We start from the raw sequence: 26413 nt of genomic DNA, 5'->3' as shown, positions 1-26413 counted from the left end.
TTTTGTCTGAAAACACTTTTTTTTGTAATTTATTAAATCTGTACATACATTTAGCTAGTACTGTTTTCATTAACACATTTCAACCTTTCCCTGCTCGTTCTCCATAGTCCCTCCCCAGGTCAGCCGGCTGCTCTACTGAATAAATGGAAGGCAAAGCCATTTGCCTCCTTGGTATCCTGAGAAGCAGTGGGTCCATTCAACCTGGGAGACTCAGCAGCCAAAAGGCAAGTTCGATTTTTTTTTAAATTTAAAATTAATCATTTCTGTTCAGCTACCATGCATGGAGCTGAATATCCTGTTTAAAGATTGTTAGTCCTAGAAAATTCCACTATGAAAATGTGATCCAAAGTTAGAGACTTAACAGGTATCAAAGCTGTCAGAGAACAAGCTTCCTGTATGTTGCCTCAGAACTGCAAGATTTTGGCTACGCTGAAGCTCTTTACCAATTTAAACTCAAAGTTGCTCTTTATCTGTTATGGAAAAATGTTTTATTCTGTTACTGGACAAAGCTATTGGTGCTGAAAAACAGCACTGATTTTGTTTAGTTTATGATTTCACTAGGCATCAGGAGGTCCCATTAAAAACTACATTTTTAAACTGTTCATCTAGACAGCATTGTGCAAGTCAACATAAAAACAATGTTTTTAAGCAGATCAGAGAAAGCTCCTTGGAAATGCATGAGTGGGGAAAAAGATCTAAATGCTTCATTTTGGATTGTTTTCTTGAAGGCTGCCTTTAAAAAAGAAAATACACAGAAGAACATCCCAGAACAATCTGAAGACCCAAAGACCTTGGCCAAATTTCTGCCCTCAAATATTGGCTTCATCATTACAAGTCAAATTTGCAGTTTCTACAACTGAATATGTTTTTTCACATCAAATCACAATAACTAGCGTCTGTAAAGTGCTTTGAGATAGTGCTTTGAAAATGCTAACAGTTAAAAGAAGGGCAGAACATCCATTAACAGCTCCTGGCTGATTATTACCACTCATCTTTTCCTCATAGTAGCATCAGCATCTTGTCCCTTGAACTCCTAACAAAAAGAGAAAGGTGCCAGTGTTGGAGATGGCAAATGTCAGGCAGGGAGAGAGTCTGCACGGCAGTGAAGAAGGGATGCACCGGAATATGTGAAGATGCCTTCTGGAAAGAGACTGAAGCAGAGCTCCAGAGATAAGATGGACGCTTATTTCCCAGCCACATCAGAAGAGTAGCATCTCATGCAGACACCATATGCACAAAGTTCTGCATAAGGCTTTGTACAGCCTAAGTATGTGCTAAACAAGGAGAGTGAGCTGGTGCTAGTCTTACGAAAAAAAGATCAAGACATGTTCATGCTTTTCTGTGGGGGGTGAAAAGGACATAACTGCTCATTAGAGGCTATTGCCTGAGGGCTGTTAACTACTTAGTAGTAAAACCCTGCTAACTTTTTAGATAACAGTAACTTGCCTGGTTAGCAGCTTCACAAAAGCAATTCTTGTATGAATCCATAAAGCTTTCTCAGATGTTTAAAGGGTTTTTTTCCACCATAATTGCACTTCAAAAACAAACAGCCATCAATCGGTATGCACTCCCCCAGTCACCTCCTCAATTTACAGAAGTAGAAAGAAAAGCTACAATTATTCACTGTGCTACAGCTATCAGGATTTGAAAAGTTTGATTTAGGTGCCTGAAGAAAGGACGCAAACATCCAGTTTTCAGACCAGGAGAATTGTGCATTTTTAAAAAAAGAGCTGGCTTCACAGCTTGGCTTGCATCGGCTTCAGGTGTTTGTGGAAAGACTCATGAACCTGTAAGAGAGCAAAACAGTGGTTATATCAACATCAGGCCTGAGTTTCAAAAGCACTTTCAGTTCTTTACATCTTGCAGTGTTTTATACTAATAAAACCTCAAACAGTCACTTTTGGGATAGAAGAAGAGCAGCCAAACACTGACTGCACAATATGGAAAGGATGGAGAAAATAAGCCTAAAACAAGTAGCCTCTCCACTACCTCTTGTGAGGGGAAAAAAAAAAAAAAACCCAACACCCAAACCCCACGCGTATCTAGACAGACAATTCCTTGGAGTGTTAATTAACAGAAAACTGGTAGAGGTCTCCCAAGCAGATTGCAGTGAACCATGTAAGCCCCACAGACTTGGGAAGCATGAGAAATTGAGCGAGCTCTGGTGGGATTTGATTACAATTGGTATACGGTCTCTGGCAGCCTATGGTAGGAGATGCAGTCTGTCCAAGTCAAATAAAAGCAGGAAAGGTTACAGTGACAGGATTTAGGGTTCTGTTTTGGCTAACAAGAGGGACACGCTGACTGCTCTTAGCCCAGTTTCTTTTTTATTAGCTCAGCTGCAGCTAGAGCCTGAGGGCAGATATGCAACACCCGACATTTTCAAAGGACTGCATGGGACAAATTTGTTTCCTTCTACAGAGTCACTACGACTGCCTGAAAGCACTAGATTTGCCAAAACACATGCAAGGCTTTCTGCCACTAGGTAGAATTAAAAGCAAGTGATAATTGCTTTTAAATTCAATGAGATTATCCAGTTGTTTCTCTGGGCAGGGTGTGATTTCCTCTCCCACAAAGGACTGGATGTGACATGCGTTTGGGAGAGATATTAAAAAAAGCAGGCTGAAAACAGTGGGGCAGGAGCAGTTTGCTAGTTTTGGCCTATAATCACTAGTGACTTTTTTCTGATCAATTACCTGCTGAGGTCACTGGATCAGAACTAACAACCCTAAATTAAATTATTTCTCTGGGCACGTATGACTTAAGAAGAAATAAGGTTTTCTTTACCTCTGTTTTGTTCAGTGGGGATTTCTTTGCCCACTCAAACATGTTCTCATAGACATTGCCATCATACCGGCCAAGCACAGACCCAAGATGAACATCATGAAAGTCAAAGGAGTCCACCAGTGCTACCGCATTGGGACGGATTATAGCCAAGAGCTCCTTCACATGCTGGTTCACTTGATTAACTTGGGTATCTGTCAAAATACCCGCCTTGGGAAAAAAACAGAAGATTATCAGAACAGTATGCAAGTCATAAGAACCTTCCCGTCTCCCACAGTCTAACCTCAGTCAGTCTTCCTTCACTAAGAAAAAACAGCAGTTTACGAAAGACTAGCTTTTTTTATTAACTTGGTCACCAAATGGAAAACAAGAAGCTAACTCAGACAGATGCCAACTCTGCTTCTGGTGGATCGCAAGGGAAACTTAACACAAGAGGCTTCAGAGTGCACTGCTATTGGCCTTCTGGAAGTCAACAGTGGAGACCTTATGCCTAAGCATTCATACAGCTTTGTATTTAGAGTATCTTTGTGAACAAAGACTCTGGCTCTAGGAATATATGACATTAGAGAGAGTCACTGACCTGCAGAAAATCCCCTGTGTTCTTACTGATTCCATAGAGCGCATACAAGAGGCACAGCTCAGTCATGACAGCACGGACAGCTGCGTTACTGATCTCCGAGAGCTTTGCTGTGAAGAGCTTCACTATCACATAGTGACAGTGTGCCTACAAAATAGATAAAAGGAAGCTGAATCGGGTTCATTAAAAGGTAAGAAGCTCCTAGAGCACTCTTATTTATTAGATACATCACTGACCTCAGATGCTCGCACAAGATCAACAGAAGTCCTGTTCCAGGCATCCTCTTTGCTCTTTCTGTGGTTCAACTCAGCTTGCAAGTTCTTTGCTGCAGCTTCTACAAGCCTATTCCATAAGAATAGGAAGAAGAGAGAAACAGGTTATATAGTGACACCACATCAACAAGATTATTACCCTGAATTCACAGAAACTTCAGTTTAACACATCAGAAAAACACTCAGAGGCCTTGCACTGTGACCAAGTGCATTGTTTGGAGTGAATGCTTGTGGCTTTAAGACCAGTATCATCAGTGCTGCAGCTAGAACACATAGCAACAGGCAGCTAAGACAATGTTTGACAAGACAGATGTGGCGCTTTTATATGTACTCACATCTACCTAATTCTACTCCCACTTAACCCTTCCTGCACAATAGGCTTTAATATCAGGATTGTTTCTCTCCAGATCACTGCGCAGTTTGAGCTATGCTCATACTTGTATGTTTGAATATGCTTTTACTTATTCACATTTAATAGATACATTTCAAAACAGAACAGGGAGCAGAGAGCAACTTAGGTTGTATGTAGTCTCCTGTAACTTCAAAGGCCATTTAGCAGTGGCCTGACCTAATAAAGGTCATTTCTTCCTGAAAACTGACACTTAAAACAAAGCTTTGCAGGCAACAGCTTGAGAATCTCATATTCAGAGGGGAGCACATCACTACCGTCTCCCAACACATACTTTTATTAGTGCCTAGCTCAGTCTAATAAACGTGAACTCACCGGGCAGCACGAGCTTTGTAGGCCTCCACCAAACTGACTGGATCATTGATACGCACAGTCACAGGCCTAGCAGCCACATGCTGTGGCTGAATGCGTTGCCTGGAGAGATCATTAAGGTAGGACACCATGCCAGTAACCCGCTGACCAGAACTAACTTGTGTGTAGCTTTTGACAAGGAACCTGAAGATAAAAAACAAACCTCTACATTACATCGCTCACTTGGATGAAGAGAAGTCACATTAAGTAGGGTCAAACTAGCATAGGATAGTTGTAGGCAAAAGCATTTATGTACAGGGCAAGGAACAGAAGTGGAAACAGTTTCACAGTAGTACAGGATAGTCCAGATACTCTTCTCTCATCACTTCTGGCACAAAGACCATAATGCTATGGCAAGAAAGTTTCTGGATGGAAGCTACCATACCTAGCTGTCTGCAGCATCATGACTGTGTTTTCTCCCTCGTAGGTGCAGGATGGGGTGAAGGTGACATAGATATCAGGAAGGCCACTGCAGCGGGAGTAGCCATGGCCACCACATGCCATTCGACATTCCTCAATACCAGCATTGGCAGCCCAGGAAGTGAATGCCTTCAGCCCTGCTGTCAGTGCATGCAGCTGATGGACAAAAGCAAGCAAGTTAACTTTAAGATTCCGTTCTTAACTTGAATGCATCCTGCTAGGAACTGCAGCTACCAGGAAAAAAAAAAAATACCATCAATACCACCTTCCCGTTGTCCCACAGGGCCCTGGTTTTCTTGTTGGGCTCAGGAAGGAAGGGTCCTTACAATTCACATGAAATCCTCTGTACATGTAAAGACCTTTCGATCATCTAGTCCTCTCTGTCTCTATGTATGATGCATAGTATTCTTTAGAGTATGAATTCCATCAGCCTGCTGCACTCCCCGTCTATTAGCCTTTCTCTACAAAACTGCTTTCAATTGCCTTTTGTCACATTATTTTCCTTAAGCAGAATCCCTAGCCATCAGTCGAAAACTGTTACATTTTATAATCCTAATCCCTCAACATACTACCAATACTCTGACCAAGACACCAATTCTACTGTAGTTACTTGGAAGGACAATCAAGAAGGCGCAAGCACAGGCATAAGACCAGTCTTAACTCTACTCCCAATTAATACACAATCATTCCTAAAAAGTCACTTTGCTTTTCTACACACTAACTTTCTTACTGTGCATTGCTTCCTGTATTTTTGTAAAGCAGGACAAGATGAATAGTGCAAACAGAGGTAGAAGTCACCAGCACATACTGGACTTAAAATCATTGGATCTAAAAAGTACAAGCTATCTCATGAGCAACAGCCTACAGCCTTGATGCCTTGTCTCCTATGTTGCAAGCAAATCTTACTTAAAAGCTTCAAAAGCCCTCTGATTTCCAGACACAGTACCTCTGGCAGCTCACTCAGATCCCCTTCAATGATGTCTCCGCTAATACGACGATAAGTGTCTTTTATGTAGGCTCCCACAAAATGAAAAGCATATGCCGCTGCCAGGAGAGGAAAGAGTTTGTATTGTTGGGTCTGATAATCCAAGATCTGCGGTTCTGGTTCCCTAGAGCAGAACACAGAAGAGTCAACATGCCAGTAGCTGGCAAATTACTGCAGAAGTTCCGTGCAACTCCAAGCGACTTCTCCAGTTGGAGAGTACAGGCTGCATCCCTATCAAGTCAGAGTATCTAAGGCCACAGAGTAAGAGCTTCTGGTTGTAAGATGAAGAATTTGGAAGTCAGGAATAAAAGATTTTCACTTCTCAGAGTGAAGCTGTGTTTTACAACTCTAGCAAGTGCTAAAGAAAACAGCAGTCACAGTCCTCCCCTTCCCCCAGCATTTGGGAATTCCACCACATGACCTGGGCTGCTTTTCCATTTCACTGCACTTACCCTGCCTTTAGCTCAGACTGGTGTCTCACAGCACTATAGCGAATAGCAATAGTACAGGCCCGGGACAGGGAGCGAGCTGAATCTCCTACAATGATGGATCGGATGAACACCATGGTCCCGTACGTCAGCTTGTCATTGAGTGGTTTCACATAAGTGCCGTCTGGTTCAACCTACCAAAAAAAATACAGTCTATTGATCTTTAAAGTTTCCTCCCTTTTACATGTGCACATCTCAGGCTCTGAACTCATCAAGTAACACTTGCAAGTAGTCTATAGTCTTGTTGGTATTTACCTGAGAAGCTTCTCAAAGAAAGCCCAGAATATCACAGTGAAAGCTTGCCAGCTGAGTGGGTGACTGTTTTCTCTGTTCCTTATTTACAGTCTTTGGGCAGGGCCCAGAGGCACAATCTTTTGAATGAGGCCTAGAAGAGTCATTATAGGTCCACCCTTCCTACACTACCTGCACATTTCATAGAGTAATTTGGGATAAAGGGCAACTATGAAGAAATTAAAACAAACTGGACTCATTTGCAAGACTCAAGACAAACAGAATAGGGATATTCTGTAGAAGGAAACTTCACAGCAGCCAACCATCAGTTCGCATTTGGGATAAAATGCAGTGAGTAAGTGAGGGCAGTTCATGAAGTCAAGAAACCTTTCCTAGTATTGATGCCATCAGGCAACAGGAACAAGGGGAATGCAGATATTGCGATAAACTGTCAATTATTACACACACGGCTCCAACCACCATCACTCAGGACAGTTCAAGGTTAAATCAGAGGCTCTAAAGGAGGTGCATCTGATTCCAGACCAGGAAAGTCTGCAAAGAGTGAAAAAGAGGTTCCCTTCCCCCACTAAGAGCAGTGAGTTGGGGATGGATTTAACTCAGCAAAACAAGGAGTTAATGACATGTAGAGTCTAAGGTATTACTCAGTTAGCCACAAGATCATCAAGCTGTTTGCTTCTAACAGCTTATACTGAAGCTCCCTGCTTTACCTGAGCATACTTCATCAGCATGTTTTCCCGAGGAATTCTGAAGTTGTCCATCTTCAAGTAGCCATTATCCATTTCATCATAGCCAAATTTTGGCCCAATATCACCCACTGTAATACCTGCCATAGACAAAACCAGTTGCATTAAGTAGTAGGCATTAAACACCACACAAGAGGTTCAAGCCCTCTCCAACATGTAGGCCACTTAGTTTTCTAGAAAGGAAATCCTGGCATTGTTAGGAACAACAGCTAACTAGGGTGATGCAAAAATGGGGATCAAAAGATAGGGACCTTCATAGTTTATATGTAGTCCTACATAGTGACTGGGGAGCTGTCCCTAAAGCCTATCCAGCTCCCTTTTAGCTAGGGGATGCTGAAAGGTATTCTTTCCCTTTCAGAAAGTAGAAGGCCATGACATGCTGCCTCACAGAATCACTCCTGGGAAACAGAGGCAGAATCAAACTCCAAACTAACTTTTACTTTGAAAGCATGAGGCTTAGCTGACTTAGTGGTGGTCTGATCATAGATAAGACAAAGTTTTAACCCCTCTGACCTACAATCTACTCACTGAAATCAGCTAGTGAAATAAGCCACGTACGTTAACAAGACACATGCAGCTCTATAAAGCCGGAGGAAAACAGACCCAATGCTCCCTGGAGTGCTAAACCCTTCCCATAGATTCTTACCTGGCAAAGGTTCATGGGTGCCCAGCTGCCGTATGGGAACAATGAAGGCATGCAGCCCTTTGCACTGGCCCTGAGTGTAGAGCTGAGCCAGAACAATGGCATGGTTGGAGGTCTTTCCAACTGCAAAAGGAGTGGGAATCAAAGAAAATTAACAGACTTAAATGCACAGTCCCCATTCCTTAAAGCAAGATCTGAGATTACATTAACCACACCATGTGTTAGAAAAACAGATTTACAGCACTGATTTACATCTCAGTTCTACACCTCGATGAACAAAGTCAAGAGAATCATAATGTGTAACTTGGGGGCACCATACAATACTAAGCCCTTAAACCTCCCAGTGAAGCCAAAGGAAGTTCTGCCTAATTACAGGCTACCTCAGACACTTCAAATATAATTTTTTGATCTGTTTTATCAAAATTATTACACCAAACCCATACAGCGTGAATGATTCAGAGAAACAATCCAGAGCATAGATAATCAGAAGTTTTATGAGAAGACTCTGATAAGTCTGCTAGCTGGCTGAAAGCAAGTTACCAAATTTAAACAAAACTTTGGATCAACTTTCACTACCATCCTGCAGATACAATACATATGACACATCACCTCCTTAAGTTTTTCCATTTATCTTCCAGACTTAAATACACAAGGATGTACTTACGTCCGCCTGGCCACCACTTAATGGAGGTCACAGTGGGGCTGTTGAGAATGAATTCCTGGGTAGCAGGGTCATATGTGGCTGTGGTTTCTAGGCCCCGAAGATGAGTTCCTGAAAGCAAGCAAGCATGTTTTGTTTTCACAGAAAGTCAGTCACAAAACAGAGAAGGACAGAATTAGACAATGGAAAGCTGAACTCCAGTAGTGATGCTTAAATTTTAACTTTGCCTTTTAGGCTATATAAAGGACTAAATATCAACCAACTAAGGAAGCACAAGAGAAAAGTCAGGCTGTATTCTGGAACCTGAAACCAATTCTCTAGAAACATGCTATTTTTTATAGCATTCCAAGACTAGTTTCCAAGCACCTCCAATCTGACACCTTTTTCCTGTTACACACCATGAGCACTTTCTCAGTGAAAAGCTCCACAGAGACATACTCATCTGCTTTGACTGAAACTGCAAACTGATTAATTGTAGAATAAAATCATACTTCTCAGCTACAAGATGGAATAATAGTGCCCATCATCTCTTTATTCCCTCATCAGGCCTACATTCCCCTCACTTGATGGAGCAATTTTTCCCAAATGAGATCATCCATAGCTCCAAGAGCACAAGTAATAGCATGCATATGCTAGGTTACTGCTGCAGTTAGATGAAGAGACTGCAAAATATGAAGGTTAACAATTCCAGTCTCTATTATCCTCTGCCCCCAAATCTTATTTCACAATTCATGCATACCTGTCTTACCAAATGGCATTTTCCTTGCATTTGTGACCAACTGCCATGCCTTTAAGTTTAAACTAGATGAGCTACAAGCACTCCTGACAGTCCAGACTGATAGAACAATACAGAGCCAGGGACTCTGCACAAGTGTCTCACCAAGAAACAGGACATCACCTTGATGCATTCATATAACGTTTCCAAAGTGTGGAGCTTAACAGTAGCATTTCCACAGGCAGCTTAACACGGACTTACTTTCCTGGTAGGGTTCTTCAAACCTCACCAGATGGAAGAGACTCTCCACAGACTTGCAGTTATTTTATGCTTCATTCAGTCTTTACACTTCACTTCAGCACAAAGGTAGATGCCGCTCATTTTTAGAAAAAGAAAAATTCTCATCTGCAACTCTCAGGTGACAAAATTAAAGTTTTCCCAAGGCTTAGCATGCTCCCTTTGAAACTTGGATTTTAAAAGCGTTGCAATCACAATACTGCTGGAGTTATCACAATCCATTTCAAAGCTCAAAAGCAAAGGAAAAGGAAGAATAAAGTCTACTTGAGAGAGATAACTAAGAGAAACCATTTCAGGGTCCAACTAAAAAGAAAACATGGGAGTGAACTAAGCTGCTGGGGGACAAAGACCCCTGCAAAACATGGGCAATGGAACCAAGTCGTCCACATATTCTCTGATCCAAGGTCAGTCCCAAGTTGAAAAGCAGCTCTTACTTTTTTAGCATCTCTTTCAGGATCTTAAAACTCTGTCCTTTTATCTTCACATTGAATGCTAAGTAGAGCAAAGCAGAAATCACTCTGGAAAGAATAGTAAGTGTAGAAACAAATGGATGCCAGCACATTAACATCACCATATCCACGTACACAAGGTGGGTTTTTTTGTTTTGTTTTGTTTGTTTTTTAAATAAATCATCTGTACTGGTTTGAATGGCACAGGAGGAGCACTCAGTATGCTCCTATATAAAATCATAGACATCACAAACTCTCCCATAGGAGAAAAAAGGTTAAGCCGCATGTGATCTATCAAAAATTTCAGAGGCAGTCCACCTTTCCCTATGGCCACAACTGCATATGTAAAGACTGTGGAGGAACACACACACCCCATTTCTCCTAGGCAGGGAAATCCTTTGTATACAAAGCCATGCTTAGAAATAGCATTTAGGGAAGGTACTGTACCATGGCCCATTTCGGTCTGGGCATAAGTGCCAATGATCTCCAGGTTCCAGGCAGGCATGAAGAAGCGATCCTGTTGTTCTGGGGTTGCCTGGGTGAGAAGGGTAGGGAGGAACATGCCCAGATGAAGGTCCAGAGGCTCAGGCCGTCCACGATGAACAAAGCTGTGAAGGAGTGTCATGGGGTGGGAGTGTGAAGGGAATGTTATGGGAGGGAAGCAAGCATGAGGATTCATGGTGAAGATTCAGGAAGAGAGAGAAAAAAAAAATTTCACGTGTAAATCAGAAGTCAGCAAGCATATTTTAGAAAGCTAGAGCACTGTCCTTTTCTCCACTCTGAATTCTTCTGAAAAAAGTATTATGTTTACTCTAAAAGAAACATGCTGCAATGCATTTCTTTCTAATCCTACATAAAAATGCATTCTTTTATTTTTGATGCCCTGTATGACTGAAAGGATTAATCCAAACCAAAAGAAGGAAGGCCAGACACTTGCTACAGTTTAGACACCAGGGCATATGTAAGCCAAAAATGGGTTGAGTCAGACTGTCCTTTTGTTGAAGGCAGCCTGGTTGGATGAAGCAAGCCTTGGGTTAGCTGGGTATTAAGTTCACATTCCTCCTTTCCCATCTCCATGGTTTGAGTGTGGAACCCGATAAAAGTTCTACTTCGTGCAGCTGAATGAGCCCTTTTTTTTTTCTTTCTTTTTTTCAAAAAAGAATCTCAATATTATTTAATTCACATTTCTGTTTTGAAGGATTAGACACAAGTAGTACATATTAAAATATTCCCCTCCCAAAATTCCATCTATGGTCTCCCACCAGCTTCTGCTATATTTTTTTAAAAGCTCCCTTAAAAAGGACAGTGCTCTGCATGTGTAAGTCAAAGTTGTGAACACAAACAACTTTACAAGAAGGCCAACTTTTTTTCAATCTGTAAATCACCAGCACAGAGTCTCTCCAACTAAACATGTTTCATTAGAACTACTCTTTCCTTAAAGTTCTGGCAAACATGACTGGTCTGTTAAGTCTCTGGATATTAAAAAAAATGCTTTGCTAACTCTTCTTAATGTTGATAGCTTTGACTACTTACAGAGCCCTCTTCACTCTTGTCCCTTATAATGCCAAGGGACAGTAAATATATTGGACTGCAGTAGGCTGCAGTCTCATGAGATTATTCCATTTGCATTTGCTTGTGAGAAGGTTCTCAAAGTGTATTTACTATTTGTCAGAACAATATTTACCAGCTTCTGAGAAATAAGGGAAGTGAATAGCATTAGTCCTCAATGTGCAAGACTGGCAATACTGTATATAAGAAAGCAAAGCACTAAACGGTTGGGCTGTAGATTGTATAGAAGTGCTGATCCTCAGAGAGCTGTCCATCTGGCACATTTATGTATGAAGTAATATAATGTCTTCACTTTTTTTTTTTTTTTAATGCAAGATATGCATTTCGGAAAAAGCGGTGATCTGAACTTAGCTTAAACTCATTTGGCATCCTTATCAAAGTGGGAAGAATATGCTCTGTGTTACCTCTAAACATACATTAATAACTATAGGAAGCTGTATGAGTAAAACTAACTGTGGTTTTTTGTTTTTGGGCATCGACAAACAAATCCAGCCATTTAAAAAATAAATCTGGCAGCAATATTTTCTAAAGCTTTTTGACTGAACAGTCAAACAAGAAGGCTTTCTTTTTTTAAAATCAGGAATACCAAATCTGAGGCTAATTTAGTGCTCATGAGAAGCAGACAGCTGACAGTCAAAGACTGAAATCCTTATTTACAAGCTATAGAATAGGTGGAAGCAATACAGTCTTTTCATAATGCATTTTTAAGCTTGTGCTCTTTATGCTTTTATCTGAGACTTATTCACTATGAAATAGGTTAAAACCAAAGCAGGCCACCAAGTAGGGAGTCATTAAGTTAAAACTGAGTTACTACCAATCTAGGCTGTGATTCAATTCAATCATCCAGAGGCCTGTTTCCCCATCACCAATTTCTAAACATCATGCTTAAAAAATACTTAAGCAGAGCTTAGTGAAGATTATTGCAGAGGCTTTACTGATGAAGTAGTTAGACACCCAACACTCACAGCAAGAATGCCATAAAGATGCATTTTAAATTATTCAGCATGGAAAGTACATTTACTCCACCATGTTATATCATTATATTATGTCACCGCATTAGCACTGTTTAGTTTCAAAATACTCATTTTTCACCAAATATGAAAATTGCAAGCAAACCAAACCATCACCAGGCAAGAAAGTGCAATAATCTAACGTGAAATAGCATGTAAAAAGTCATTTTGGCGTGGAGGTGTCTGATTTAAACAAGTTGGCGTGAAAAAGCAAACAAGATTAGCAGGCATTTATTATTATCTGGTTGTCCCTCAACTTCCAGTGTTGAGCTGTGTTTGCCATTTCCATCTCTGCAGCAGAACAGATGACAACATTCCCTGCGTTGCATCTTCTTGAGACGTTTCAGCTAGCGCAAGCAGCTGTAACTTAACAGGCAGGCAATTAGTATCGCCATCTAACTTAGGCAGTTGTCCAACAGACTTGTACATATTATGCTTTCTGGGTTCAGATGCCAGCATGTGCGCTGAAGTCTCTTCGTTTGTTAAACTCTGCTTGCTGATGCGTTTGACTTCCAGGTTCTGTGCCAAAAGAACGTGTTCTTATCCATTAAACGTTCTTCCATTCGAATAAGTGCAGGCAGTTTTCCTCAATAACAGGAGTTAGATTTTTCTTCTTTGAAACCAAGATCTTACTGTGAAATTATACAGCTGCAATCTGCCATCTGGAAAAAGAGTGCTTGGGGCAAAGCATACCTTACTTTCACAAACATAAGTAGTATAGTCTCAGCATGCTACACCGCATCTAAAGGCGTACTTCCGACCCATTTACGCAGACCATCTGTGCACTAAGAACTCTGCAACTTACATGCCCTAAAATGAGGTAAAAACAAAAACCACAGTATTGTTGACTGACACGTCCCAACTAGTTAAACTGAAATTCAGACTGCCAGGGTTTAGAACAACCTCATCTTAGAACAACAGTAAAGAACTATGAAGTCAGTGATCAGCTCAGAGGTGCATTCTGGAAGAGACCAAATCGAGCCCTGTGACTGTTAGAGCATGAAACAAAACAGTTGTCTGGCTATTGGGCAGGAAACATTAATAGTTAACCAAATTAACTATTTTACCTTTCACCTTTTAGATTTACCTATAGAGCATCAAATTATGAACTGGAGTTAGAGAAAAGAGTTTACCCATTGATCCCTGAGGGAAACTAACCATGTCCCATTTCGGTTTGGGCGTAGGTGCCAATTATGTTGACTCCATGGACCAGAGGCAGCCATTTCTCCTTCTGAGCATCAGTCGTTTGGGTCTCTAAGGTATTTTGAAACATGCTGAAGTGGAGACCGAAAGGTTCAGGAAAAAGGCCCAAACATGTTCTACAGGAGAAAAATAGAGGGATCTGGATCTCAGTCTTACTGTTCACATGCCCCTGAAAGGCTTTTCTCCAACTGTAGCATAAAATAGGTTCAGTTCACTATTTCATTGATTTTTTTGTGCCCCACAAACAACGTTCAAAATATGGAGACATCAGAAGCAATGCTAAAGGGGAAAGAAATGTTTCTTTCAAGCATTTTATTTGCCTTTCAGTTTCTGCTGTTGCTAGCTAACCAGAAAAAATATTCTACTAAGACTCACCGGAAGGCTAAAATTGAGAACATGAAAACCAAGTTATTTCCCCCCCACACCTCTCAGGCTTGCAAATCCCACTACTGCTAGTGACCTAGAACTTGGCCTTTATTAGCTAGGAGCACTAAGTATTGGAAAGCAAAAAGCCTAGGTGACCCAGTGCTTCTTTCAGAAGAGCTCTGTATTACCTGTTATGGAGCACTGCAGGAGGTAATGTAAAAAAACCCATACATTTTTAATAGACATACTTCAACAAAACAGAACTTGTTTCATGAGTGGAAGCTTCATTTATTTAGTAGCCATGAGGATGGGCAAAGTACATGCCCAATTAAAGCAAAACTCTGCAACACTAAACATGCTATACCATTTCACTGCCCAAGATCTATAGAGTGACAGGAACTTCCATCCAACATTCTGTAGAGCTTGAACTTTTTTCCCCCATCTTCCACTTCCAGTAGTTGGATGCTTGTTCCATTCAGAGTCAGAGATGAAGGTAAGAAACAAACGAGTGCTCTGCAACTGCCTGCCTGAAAACCTACATACAAAGCTCCCCCATCTGCCCAAAAGATCTGCAAAGGAAATACAACCGCCAACCTCGATTATATGCCCAAGGAGCACATTTCTTAAGAGTTAGTTGCCAACACAGATCTGCACTGAGTAGCACATGTTCTGTACAGAGTTTTTCAATTACAGCAGCATTTGTGATTGACATCTTACACTATGAATGAGCACCTGGGAGCAGAGAGTAAATAACTGATGAATCAGAAACAGATCGCTGTACAGGAAGTGTCAAAAGCAGCCTTAGGACAAGGGAAAGGGGGACAGCTCCTTAAGCACCCCTGAACTTTGTGTAGAAGATGCTCATTTTAAATGAAACAGTTTTTAAATGGACAAGACAATGAGCCATGAACCTTTCCAGAACCAAAACTATTGTCATCAAGTAATCCAATATAGACTATTAATGAATTAATTGTGCTTTAAGCTGGTTTGAGTGGGCTACAATGCATCTAGAGTTCTTGGGAGCAAGGCAGCCGCTTCCCTTACCAGAAAGTGTCCCGAAGTTACCCGCCTTACGCACATATGCTGCAGCACAACTTAACAGGCTCACCAAGGGCTTACAAATGCTACAAGGACACAGTAATAACTGCACCCTTTACCTCCTCACTGGCTATAACCTACTTCCTGATCAGCCATATAATCCTTTTGCTTTAGCAATAGTACCAAAGACAAAGATGGCTATAGCAACTTCTTTTTTTAATTAAACTAGTAAATATGCTATCAACAGTAAGTAACAAACCAGAAAAGGTAACAGCTAAAACTGGGGAGAACAGAAAGAAAAGATGACTGGGTAATCACATTAAGTGCTAAAACACTACTTGGTTAAGAGTCGTATGAAGAGCCAAGATGCCAAGAACCTTCACAAGAAACTCCCGTTCTTTCAAGACAAAGGACAACCAGAGAAGAGGTACTATCTGTGGAAGCAGCAAGTAAGTTTCTTTCCTTCTTCTGAACTCTGCTCCTTCCTCTGTTTCTTCACTCCCACATGGCATTTCCCACTATCTATACACAGTGCTCGCCACAGCCTGAATTGCCTAACCATTGAAGTAATTAGCTACATCAAGACTGAATGTGGCTGCTTGCATCTAGCACTAGCAACTTCAGATCCACACAGGATATCTGTGATCACTGATGAGGTCAGATTTGCCAAGACAGCCCCAGGGAGTCAAGGAGATGGCTGCAGTTCCAAATCCACTTAAAGGAAAGGGGAGCGTAGCAACATGCTACTCGGGCAATATAAGTCTTCCAAGATTTCACAGCAGCCAACACCACCCGCATAGGTATGCTATCAAACTAGATTAATCTGTCAAATACTAGTGCATTTTACTATCAGGGAACAGTACAACAGAAGTCTATGCTTTCTCCAGATCTAAATGAACAATTGCAAAGACATTCTCAGACTGCAGAATTAGGCTACAGAACAGGATCATTTACTTTAAAGCAAAATCTCCAACTCATCTTTTCTAGCTTTTGTAGTTCCCAAGATCATTCTGAAGGAAGAACTGGAAGGATCTCCTCAGGGGGCAAGCACCAGGGTGTAACAAGTCTGACCTGAGCTTACTGGGTTTCAGAGTTAAATGCCATGGCAATAAAATCCTTTACTAGCCACATCAAAAGGAAAATCCTAGCAGCTAGTCAGACCCGATTACGGTGTAGTAGCCTGGTAGCCTACTACAGCTTCTAGCTGGATGTACTGAAAAGTATTCCCGGTCCTAAATTAAGTGCCAAAATGAGAAGCAGAGACAAAGTCCCAAAGGGAAGGTGCACAACCATGTAATAACGCTCATGAACACAGGAATCATCGGTTGACTTGCAGCTCTCAGATCTTCTTCTCTTCTGTGCCTCAGTTTCTCCCAGCTGTTTTTCACTTCTTATTTGTTTTCCTCAATGAAAGCCATTTAAATTTGAAGGTGAATCAAGACCACCAGACTGGACCACCAGACTGCTTTCTTCAAAAAGCTGTGTATCATAGACATCAGCAATCTCCCATTTTTCATGCTGACTTACATTCTATTGCAGTTAGATTGTGAAAGAAACATCAAATATTGGCACTTTAAGGCTGCTGGTCTTCATAAGCCAGTCAACTGCAGAGCTGACGTGCTAAACCAGAGAAAAAAATGACTAGATAAGCAATTAAAATGGCTTTAAATATATTCAACAGGCCTCAAGTTTTGGAGCCTAACAAATCTGTTGTGGAAACAAGGAGGAATATGCAGTTCTCAACATGTCACAGCAGCAACAATTGTTTAAGCATATCTTCAGGGCAGCTGAAGGAAGCTTTTTTCTTCAAAGACTATTCATAAATCAAGCTTTAAAGTTCGTCATTCTGGGAGACAAAGTTTGAAAATGAAATTCTTGTAGTATATAGAAGCTACAGAAAAAATGAGCTCGACCTCAAAAAAGGTCACTGACAGTGATTGCATATGTAAGGGTATCTTCGTTCCTACTCTTAAGGATAAATGGAAGAGCAAACTATTGCAAAACATCTTCAGCTTTCTAATGTAGAAATCTGATTTGACAATCATAATAAATACAACTTTACATTTGAATCAAAGACTTCAATCTATTTCATAAGCTTCATTAAAGGCATGCTGTAACACCATATCCATTCAATTTTCCAGTTTGGAAAACTGAGTAAGCCTAGATACGTGGCAGAGCGCTCTCTCACAAACCTATAGATCACCCTCTAGTCAACTAAAGTCTCTTCTGGTAGGTACCAATTGACGTGCTTGGATATGCAAAAGAAAGACTAAGCTCCATCCAGTGTGCTTACTTAAGTTAAAAAAAAGTTTGACATTTGGCATTTGAGAAAATGGAGACAGATTTTAAAATTCAAGTGAACTCAAAGGATGAAAAAATAATCCTTTGATCCCTTCCATCTATTAACCACTAAGCCAATATCATCCCTTACAAACACTTGATACTGTAATAACGAATATCAAGAATATAAACAGTATATACTGATATTGTTCTTATGGAAAGTAAACCTCACTTACAGGCAAAAACTGTACTGCTCTTTATTCTCCCACATGTTGTTAATACAAAAGACTGAAAAATACAGTCAGTCTATATAGCTGCAATTATCCTGAAGTATCTGCAATTAGATTTGGATCTGAAAATAAGCAAGCCTTCCCAATTACTTCAGTTGATTTCAGATCACAAATTCTGACCAATCACACTTGACTATTCATAAGATATGGATATATTATTTGGTACCCACATAAAATATTAAGCATTTATCCGTTAAAAATTATGAATTGCTGATTCCAAGATCAATTTATGGAACAACAGAACTAAAAGGTATCATCTGATTACTCCAGAAGAGTCCTATTTTCATAAAATACTGTTAATAATGCTAACTAAGCATAGTATTTACATTGCTAACTTCATGGAAATTTGCCAGCTGGGATACTGGATGGACTTGTCCGAGTTTTCTGCATAAAAATAATTGAAGAAGTTTCCCTATCCCCTCCAGTAACAAAATGCTTGTGTAGGACAAATTTAACATTCAACTTTTGCCATACAGTACCTACATAATCTAATACAGTCACTGAACTTTCTTTTGTAATCATTTTTCACTGATAATAGTTTTCAAAAAACATTTATTACTTCCACAAGCACTTTCATGACATAATTCACACTGTTGAACAAAAGCTCTTTGAAATTAAAACTACAGCAGGTAGGACTAACTGGTCCCAATATTCATCCCCTAAGGCAATGAAAGCTACAGGGGGCTTGTGATTTTAGTGGTGCATTCAGAACATATTTGGTTATTTAATGTGCCAGAGGATATTTTCATGGTCTTATGTCCAGATTTCTAGAGCTGTGCAATCTCTGTTAAGCAGTCTTTGTTTAATTATATCAGTCAGAGTTTAATGAAACTAATATAAGAAATATGTCAAAGCCAGGAAGAAAGCTCCCTGCAAGCAATGCAGCTCAGACATAAAGACAGTGTTTTTAACAACTTAAACCCAAGGGTAACGCTATCAGGCAAATAAAGCGTCAGATACAATAAAAAGCCACTAGGTCAAAGGGAACCACTATTACATCAGAAGCTTGGAGGAAGGAGAAGGGGAAGAGAAACTCATAAACAAGAACTAATAAACCATCTTGGAATACTTTCAAGTAGGCCTATAATGCAACTTTATTAGGTCTAAGTTCAAAGTGAAATAATCAGCTTCGAGAGATTGCATTATAAGTTGTGATCTTTCAGATCTATGCAGAGTCAAATTATTTCAGTATATATTCTTTCATTCCTTTCCACAAATCAGACTACCAGCCCCACTGTCACTCTGTTATATATGGTGCAGAGGGTCATTATTTTTGGTGTTATTTCTAGCCAAAAAAAAAAAAAAAAAACCTAAGAAAACACAATATTCAGGAAGTCAGGGCTGGATCTGAAGTTCATTGAAGCCAACTTCAATGGGTTTTAGTGAAAGTTTAGAATTCCAAAGAAAACCAGCATGTGGGGGGGGGGGGGGGGAAGCAGCTCTAATGTCCTTAGTGATGATAAAAGTGAATACAAGAAGCAAACTCTACACTAGGGTACCTTTTAAACCAGTAGATCTCATCAGGATCTGCAATCCCATGTTCTCTTAACTTCAGCACCATCAGAGAGCTCTTCCTGATGGCTTGCTCATAACGTTGGCTACGGGAGAGGAAGTTCAAATCCTCATGCTGGAAGTCAGGGTCGTTAATAACTAAGGCCTCTGGGGACAGAGCAGAAGAGAAGAAACTCAGTTTCCACAGGCCACAATAATCTTCACAGAACAAGTGAAAAGCACGAATTGTTTCTCATACTCCAATTAAAGATACCAAAAAATTAAAAGTGAAATTCAAGGCTAATAAAATCAGAAAGAAGTCACAAAGCTCTTGGGGCATTTCAGAGAGCACCCTCACATTTCTACACATAAACCACATTTTAAACTAGGAGTACTCTGGACTTGGCAGGAGATTAATTCACTGATGCAAGAACTTCAGGGCCCTCAATAACTACCTCAACCCTCACATAGCCCTTGTTACTGCAGGACCAGATTGCCTCATGAACTTTGATCTGATCTCCATGCAACTCTGGAAAAGGGCACACCTATTATTCCCACTATGCTGACTCAAAACCAAGGTAGCTAGAGGCTACAGACTTGTGTGTCCCATTTGGCACACAAGTTATACAACACCAGCCTCTGACAGTCCCACCCCAGCAAGGGCTGGGAAAGGAAGGAGGTGGCAGCATTGCACTAATCCCACATATCATGGTCATGAGCAAGAAAGATCGTATTTGTACTGCTGGGCAAGTGTGTATGGGCAAGGGAAAAGGAGGGGACGGTTTCCAAGATAAATGCCCACAGGAAGCTGCCTCTCACCCTAAAATCTCCCTCTGGAGGAAGAGGAAAAATAAAGGGCAAAAAAGGACACTGCTCTATCAATGCCATCCCCCCCACCTCTTTTCTGGGAAGGTGAGGATGGGGATAAGGCACTGCTCCCTGCTCCTCTGCCCTAGTAGGGAAAACTCCCTTCCCTCAGGGGCTGCCTGCAGCCCCTCTCCCCCCAGAGAGCCTCCCTCCCTCTCTCTGCAGCCCCTCTCCTTACAGTCCCCCCGGGCCTGCCTCCCTCCATCCCTCCCCAGTCCCTCACTAACACCTCCTCCAGGGCCTCCCCTTTCCCAACAGTTCCTCTCCACAGTCTCTCTCCTAAGGCCTCCCTCTCCCTTTAGCTATTCCCTCTCCCCATAGCTCCCCTTGGGAGCTACCTCTCCCTAGAGCTTCCTATTCTCCTCCCCCCCTCCCCCGCTTCCTCTCTCCACAACCTCCCTCCTCACAATCTCCCCCCCAACAGGGATCCCCTTCTCCCCACAGCTGCCTCCCTCCAAGCCTCCCTCTCTCCACAGCCTGCTCTCGAGCCTCCCCCTCCCCACAGCCACCTCCCCTCTCGAGCCTCCCCTCCCCACAGCCTGCTCTCGAGCCTCCCCCTCCCCACAGCCACCTCCCCTCTCCCCACAGCCTGCTCTCGAGCCTCCCCCTCCCCACAGCCACCTCCCCTCTCCCCACAGCCTCCTCTGGAGCCTCCCCCTCCCCACAGCCTCCTCCCCTCTCCCCACAGCCTCCTCTCGAGCCTCCCCCTCCCCACAGCCTCCTCCCCTCTCCCCACAGCCTCCTCTCGAGCCTCCCCCTCCCCACAGCCTCCTCCCCTCTCCCCACAGCCTCCTCTCGAGCCTCCCCCTCCCCACAGCCTCCTCCCCTCTCCCCACAGCCTCCTCTCGAGCCTCCCCCTCCCCACAGCCTCCTCCCCTCTCCCCACAGCCTCCTCTCGAGCCTCCCCCTCCCCACAGCCTCCTCCCCTCTCCCCACAGCCTCCTCTCGAGCCTCCCCCTCCCCACAGCCTCCTCCCCTCTCCCCACAGCCTCCTCTCGAGCCTCCCCCTCCCCACAGCCTCCTCCCCTCTCCCCACAGCCTCCTCTCGAGCCTCCCCCTCCCCACAGCCTCCTCCCCTCTCCCCACAGCCTCCTCTCGAGCCTCCCCCTCCCCACAGCCTCCTCCCCTCTCCCCACAGCCTCCTCTCGAGCCTCCCCCTCCCCACAGCCACCTCCCCTCTCCCCACAGCCTCCTCTCGAGCCTCCCCCTCCCCACAGCCTCCTCCCCTCTCCCCACAGCCTCCTCTCGAGCCTCCCCCTCCCCACAGCCTCCTCCCCTCTCCCCACAGCCTCCTCCAAGTCCCCCACGAGCTGTTTCTCCACCCCCCTCACAGCCCCATCCCCTGGCTCCCCCGGTCTCCCTGCCGCCTCCCCCCCAGCCCCCCGCCAGGCCCCGCGGCCGCCGGGCCCCCCCCCTCACCGATCTCCTTGCGGCGCCGGGTGCGCTCGGCGCCGCCGTCCAGGATGTGGGTGAGCAGCTCGGGCTGGAAGGTGGCGGCGGCGCGCTCCCTCCGCAGGTCGGCGTTCATCATCGCCGCGGCGGCCCGACCCGGTCCGGTCCCGTCCCGTCCCCGGTGCCCGTCGCGACCCCGCGCCCTCCCGCACCGCCCTCCGCCCTGCCGCTGCCCGGCCCCCGCCGCGCCCCGCCCCCGCCGCGTCGCGCCCCACGTGACCCCGCTCCCCACGTGACCCCGCGCGAGCGGCAGGGTACGCGCGCGCGGCCGGGCCGGGAAGGACAGTGGCAGCGCGGGGGCGCGCGCCGGAGCGGCCCCTGCACCGCGCGCTGGGTGCTGCCTTCACCGTGCGTGCAGCGCGCCGCGCCCGGGGCTGGGCTTGCGCCGAACCGTGCCCTGAGCGCGCGCGGCGTGCTGCGCCGGGGCCGGGGCCGGGGCCGGGGCCTGCGCTGGGCCGGGCCTGAAATGGGCATGCAACGTGCTGCAGCATGGGCTGGCCACTAAATGCATGTAGTGTGCTGCAGCTGGGGCTGGGCGTGCATTAAATCATGCATTAAATGTGCCTATAGCGTGCAGCAGCGTGGGCTGGGCATGCATCACATAGGCCAATACGGTGCACTGCAACATTGGCTGGGCATGCATTAAATACTGCATTACATTCATATAATGTGCTGTGTCTGGGGCTGGGTGTGCATTAAGTCAGGTGTTAAATCCTGCATACAACATGCTGCTGTATCTGGGGCTGGCATGCATTAAATAGCTCATTGAAATCACATATAGCATGCTGCATCTGGGGCTGAGGGTGTAATAAATAGCACATCAAATAGTGCATATAACATGCTGCATTTGGGGCCAGGCATGCATTTAATGGGCATGCAACATGCTGCATTTGGGCTTGTGTGTGCGTTAAATATGCACATAGCATACCGCACTTGGGCTTGGGTATGTGTTAAAAAGTGCATTAAATGTGCATGTAACATCTTGTGTTCCTGGCAGATCCCTGTCCTGCTGCACAGTGTGGTTCAGGAGCAAACCTCGAACGATGCAAAACATCCTTAACCCAACTCCAGAGATGCAGAATTGAACACGCTTTCAAAAGCCGGGCAGGTGAGGCGGTGTTACGGTGAGTGGCAGGGTGCACAGAGGCTGGAGCAGGGCCTCCGTCGCTGTGGGGTGGCACCGTGCCGGGGCGTTTCACAACCTGGCGTGCAAAGCCTTGCGTGGGGCAACAGGGAAGTCACTCCCTGAATTTCCTGCATGCAGAGAGGGGGGTGAGCCAGGATCGCCCTGGTTTCGGTGGCTTCCCACGGCAGTGCCCCATGGGAAGGCGGTGGGGATTTCTGCAGGGCTGCGTCCCCGCAAGCATTAATGCCACAGGGTTGCAACATGGTGTTGCGCCGCTGCTGCGTGATCTGTACTGAGGTCCCCAATGCTGTTGGGGTGGCTCCACTTGCCCCATTTCCCAGAGCCGGTGCTCGCTGGCTCAGGTGGCCTCACCGGGCCGAGAAACCAGAGAGAAAAACAGGGATTAGAGCATGGGAACACCGGACCCAGACACCCTGCAAGGGAGATCCGTGGGAAAAGGAGGCACAAGGAAACCTTTTGGGGCACAGTCGCCAGCCCGAACATGGTATCGGATGGGCAGGATTAACATCTTGCCAAAGCTGCTCCGCCTTCCTGCTTTTTTTTCGTGTTTTCCACTGTGGCTGGCCCACCTGTGCCAAGCCCTGCTCCTCTGATCCAGCTCCCATGAGGTCCCACCTCAGTCTCGTCTTTGAATCATTTCTCACTCGCTGTCTTCCAAAACCCTACTAGACTATTGACAAAACCAGGCTGGCTTGTATCCAAATAATTGTGTTCCAGCTGCAAGGTGAGACACTTCTAGGATTTCCTTTCCTGCAGCATGATGACATATTCAGCATTAGACCGTAAATGCTGCTGTGTCGTACCCTGTCACCCCAGCAGTCGGGTCCGGGGAAGGTGTTTGATGTCTTTGCTTGGGAAGGATGCCCAGGGCTCAGCGTGCGTACTGAGCTGCGAGTAGGACTCAGCCGGGAGGCTCTGAAGCTCATCAGCCCCTGCAGAAGATGAGCCATGTGCTCCTGCAGCCCCTGGGTGGGGACCCTTGGTGGGGAAGGGGTTTTGGGGCCATTTAACCTGGATCGGGCGCCGGTGTGGTGGGAACTCCGCTCCTTTGCCTTCCTGCAGGCCCAACGCTGGTTGTGCAAGATGTTGCCAAGTGCTGGTGTCTATTACTTCCCGTGGGAGATCAACGGCTCGGTCCCAGAGGGGGAGGCCCTGAGGACGTTTGGCAGGTGGGAACGGTAACCCAGTCTCCTCGCAGGCCAGGCCTTCCCTTTGCCAGCCTGTCCCTTCCCCTCTTTGGTTGTATTGCTGTAACTCCACTGCACCTGTACTGCTGAGCTTCCCGAATCCGTCGCTCCCAGGTTATGCTGCTACGACCTGGCCCGCTCCGAAGCCGTTCTCACTGCTCAGCACCGAGCAGCCCAGCACCGGGTCTGCGTCGACACCAGCTTTGTGGAGCCCTTCGAGGCCCAGCTGGGCTCCCTCTACATGGTGCTGGGAGAGGCCGAACACAGGGAAGGTAAATGCTGGTTTTGCTTTTAGCCAAACGCGGGATTGTCTGGCTGCCTGAGAAAGGAAAGGGCGGCTTGAACCAGTGAGCACTGGTGCAGGGTTTCCCTTTCCGCCCAAAACAGTCGCGGGATGAGGCACGGTGCCCTCCGAGGCAGCGCGCTCCGGGGCTGGAGCCGGCTGCGGGGTGACGAAGCTGCACGTGGGCCAAGGCAGGCTCTTCTCGCCCGGCTGCTGCAGCCACACGCGTGGGTGATGCAGGAACAGCCCGTCTCTCCCCACTGACCGTGAGGAGGCATGGGATGAGCCGCCCTACACTCACCTTGGTGACAACCTGGTGCTCCGGCATAGATTTCGTTAAAAACGAGGCGTGCTCAGCACCATAGCTGAGCTTGTGAGACCTGGGCTATGGTTCACTGCCATTAGACCACATTGTCTTTGCCCCAAACACCTCTGACTGCAGCGATGCCTCATTGCGGGCTGGCCACGTTGGTCTTTGCCATCCTTAAGGTGCTAATTACACCCCTGTGCTCAGGCACCGGGCGTGAAGAATTCGGGCAGGCGCCGTCACGCCAGGCACTGGGTTGTCCTTTCCTGGCATGCTCCGAGTGTTATTTGGTTGTGGGGCGCTTCGTGTGGGAACTGATCTGGGCTGGGCCACGGGAGTGAAGCAAACCCCGAGCATCGCCATGGCCACACCTGATAACAAGCAGTCACATTCGTGCCACTGAAATCCTCGGTGGCACGTGGAAAGCCACACTCACGTGGCATCCGGCGAGTCACCTGCTAAGTCACTCCTGCAAAATTCCTTCAGAAAGGCATGTTATTTTGGTCACCTCGGCCTGCGAGCGAGCTGGCCCCATTTTGCAGGGAAGGGGAACCAGCTGAGACACCGGCTGCGTCACCAAGGTTTGGCCCCTTCCATGCAGCTCCATGCCACCGTTTGAGCATCCAGGCAAGTCTGAGGTGTTGGCTGCAGGCAGCATTGAGCCTCTCCTAAGCCCCACTTTGCTCTGCCTGCTTCTTGGCCACACAAAGGCGCTCAGAGATGAGTTTAGATGAATCTGTGATGCTTTTTAGACAAAGAGAACCCAAACCTGCCTGGTCCGGGCCGGAGCTGTCGATGCAGTGCGGCTGGAGGTGGCACAGTGGGCGCTGGCACGGAGATGTGCTGGGCTCAGCCTTCCCCCAGCGCAGGGTGAGCGCGGTGTCCGTCACCGTCGTTTTAGAGCCAGCAAGGCAGCGGGCAAACACGTCACTGAATGAACCTGTTCTCGGGTGCTCCTTAGCACAGGCACGTGGTCGGACCGGTCCCCTGCAGTGTCTCAAGCGATGGTGGTTTGGCCATGTGCTGCCAGAGGGAAGCCCTTCGCTTGCCTCAGAGCTGCTGCGTGTTTTCTTTCCTATAAACCCGCCTGTTTACGCTCCCAGGTGAAGGCCCCGTGGTGAAGGCCCGAATATTGACCTGCGTGGAAGGGATGAATCTGCCTTTGCTGGAACAAGCTATTGAGGAGCAGAGGAAATACTTCCGCGAGAGGCAGCAGCAGATGGGAAGCAGCACGTCCTGACGGCACCTCCGAGAGCCGCCGCGCGCTGCTCCTTGCAGCAGCCATCCCTTTGGCCGGGAAGGCATCAGCGCGCCAGCCTTTTCCAGTAGCACTGACGCTTGCAATAAATCTTTTTGAAGTATATTTGGGGGCCAGCTTTGAAACATCGTGCTTTTTGCCATGGCAGGTAGCAAAAAAGAAGTTGCTAAACAGGGAAACGCTTGGGAGACTGTGAATCAGTACGTAGCTGTCCGTGGAGTTGCTTCATTCATGGTCACGGAAAATAGCTCTGTTGTTTGTTTAAAACAGCGGTTAAGGAAAGAGAGCGCTTGAGCTATGCCAGTCCTTTTGTAGTGCAAGGCTTGAAAGAGCCAGAAGGAGGAGATGGCTGTAAATCTGCAGTTAAACGGCTGCTTGCACCCACGTGCAGCTCCGGAGCGTAGCAGGTCACGGGGCAATCGGCAGATGGGGGGTAAAGGGCAGTCCAGTAAAGTTCATTGCCGTGCGCGGCCACGGGTCTGTGGGGCAAGTGTTCGGTACCGTGACTCGGCTGCCACACAGGAGCTTTCCTGGCAGAGCAGTCATGTGTCTGGGTTCGTTAACCTGTTTGCTGCTTAGGCAAATGCATTAGGCCCCGCTGAAACCCCGTGGGTGATGT

At 45.5% G+C, this 26413-nt stretch overlaps 2 protein-coding genes across 8 annotated transcripts; one reads left to right on the top strand and one right to left on the bottom strand.

Annotated features, from left to right (window-relative positions):
* Nucleotides 1-21819, bottom strand: ACOX1 (acyl-CoA oxidase 1). 3 transcript variants are annotated; one of them, XM_064522567.1, is made up of 14 exons: nt 21580-21819; nt 19302-19461; nt 10494-10654; nt 8589-8696; nt 7928-8047; nt 7246-7361; nt 6251-6420; nt 5760-5922; nt 4779-4969; nt 4358-4537; nt 3598-3703; nt 3365-3508; nt 2788-2994; nt 1-1787 (listed from the first exon to the last, which is right to left on the bottom strand). In XM_064522567.1, exons 1-14 carry the CDS (start codon nt 21689-21691, stop codon nt 1737-1739), a joined length of 1989 nt encoding a protein of 662 aa, XP_064378637.1. In that variant the 5' UTR covers nt 21692-21819; the 3' UTR covers nt 1-1736. The 3 variants fall into 3 exon arrangements, with proteins under 3 accessions (XP_064378637.1, XP_064378636.1, XP_025954789.1); XM_064522566.1 differs by lacking the exon at nt 10494-10654 and adding an exon at nt 13784-13944 and having other exon boundaries at nt 21580-21818; XM_026099004.2 differs by lacking the exon at nt 21580-21819 and adding an exon at nt 13784-13944 and having other exon boundaries at nt 19302-19441.
* On the top strand, nt 21814-25899 carry TEN1 (TEN1 subunit of CST complex). Of its 5 annotated transcripts, none has more exons than XM_064522570.1 (5): nt 21814-21866; nt 22610-22720; nt 23822-23928; nt 24061-24218; nt 25640-25899. In XM_064522570.1, exons 3-5 carry the CDS (start codon nt 23843-23845, stop codon nt 25774-25776), a joined length of 381 nt encoding a protein of 126 aa, XP_064378640.1. In that variant the 5' UTR covers nt 21814-21866; nt 22610-22720; nt 23822-23842; the 3' UTR covers nt 25777-25899. The 5 variants fall into 5 exon arrangements, with proteins under 5 accessions (XP_064378640.1, XP_064378639.1, XP_064378641.1 ...); XM_064522569.1 differs by having other exon boundaries at nt 22610-22736; XM_064522571.1 differs by having other exon boundaries at nt 21833-21960; nt 22610-22736.
* The last annotated feature ends 514 nt before the right edge of the window (nt 25900-26413 follow it).

Source organism: Dromaius novaehollandiae, chromosome 18 (genome assembly GCF_036370855.1).
Source record: "Dromaius novaehollandiae isolate bDroNov1 chromosome 18, bDroNov1.hap1, whole genome shotgun sequence".
NCBI classification, from domain to species: Eukaryota; Metazoa; Chordata; class Aves; order Casuariiformes; family Dromaiidae; genus Dromaius; species Dromaius novaehollandiae.
Note: the sequence above shows the minus strand (reverse complement) of the source record. Positions and strands in the feature narration are given on the sequence as shown.

Bases quoted from the DNA above. Each gene is read 5' to 3' on its own strand.
- ACOX1 (XM_064522567.1), bottom strand. From the start codon at position 21,691: ATGATGAACGCCGACCTGCGGAGGGAGCGCGCCGCCGCCACCTTCCAG. The intron at 3,704-4,357 runs GTGAGTTCACGT...CTTATGGAATAG, and splicing joins TACAAAGCTCGTGCTGCCCG to GCTTGTAGAAGCTGCAGCAA. The intron at 1,788-2,787 runs GTAAAGAAAACC...GCTCTCTTACAG, and splicing joins CCCCACTGAACAAAACAGAG to GTTCATGAGTCTTTCCACAA.
- TEN1 (XM_064522570.1), top strand. From the start codon at position 23,843: ATGTTGCCAAGTGCTGGTGTCTATTACTTCCCGTGGGAGATCAACGGC. The intron at 23,929-24,060 runs GTGGGAACGGTA...CGTCGCTCCCAG, and splicing joins GCCCTGAGGACGTTTGGCAG to GTTATGCTGCTACGACCTGG. The intron at 24,219-25,639 runs GTAAATGCTGGT...TTACGCTCCCAG, and splicing joins AGAGGCCGAACACAGGGAAG to GTGAAGGCCCCGTGGTGAAG.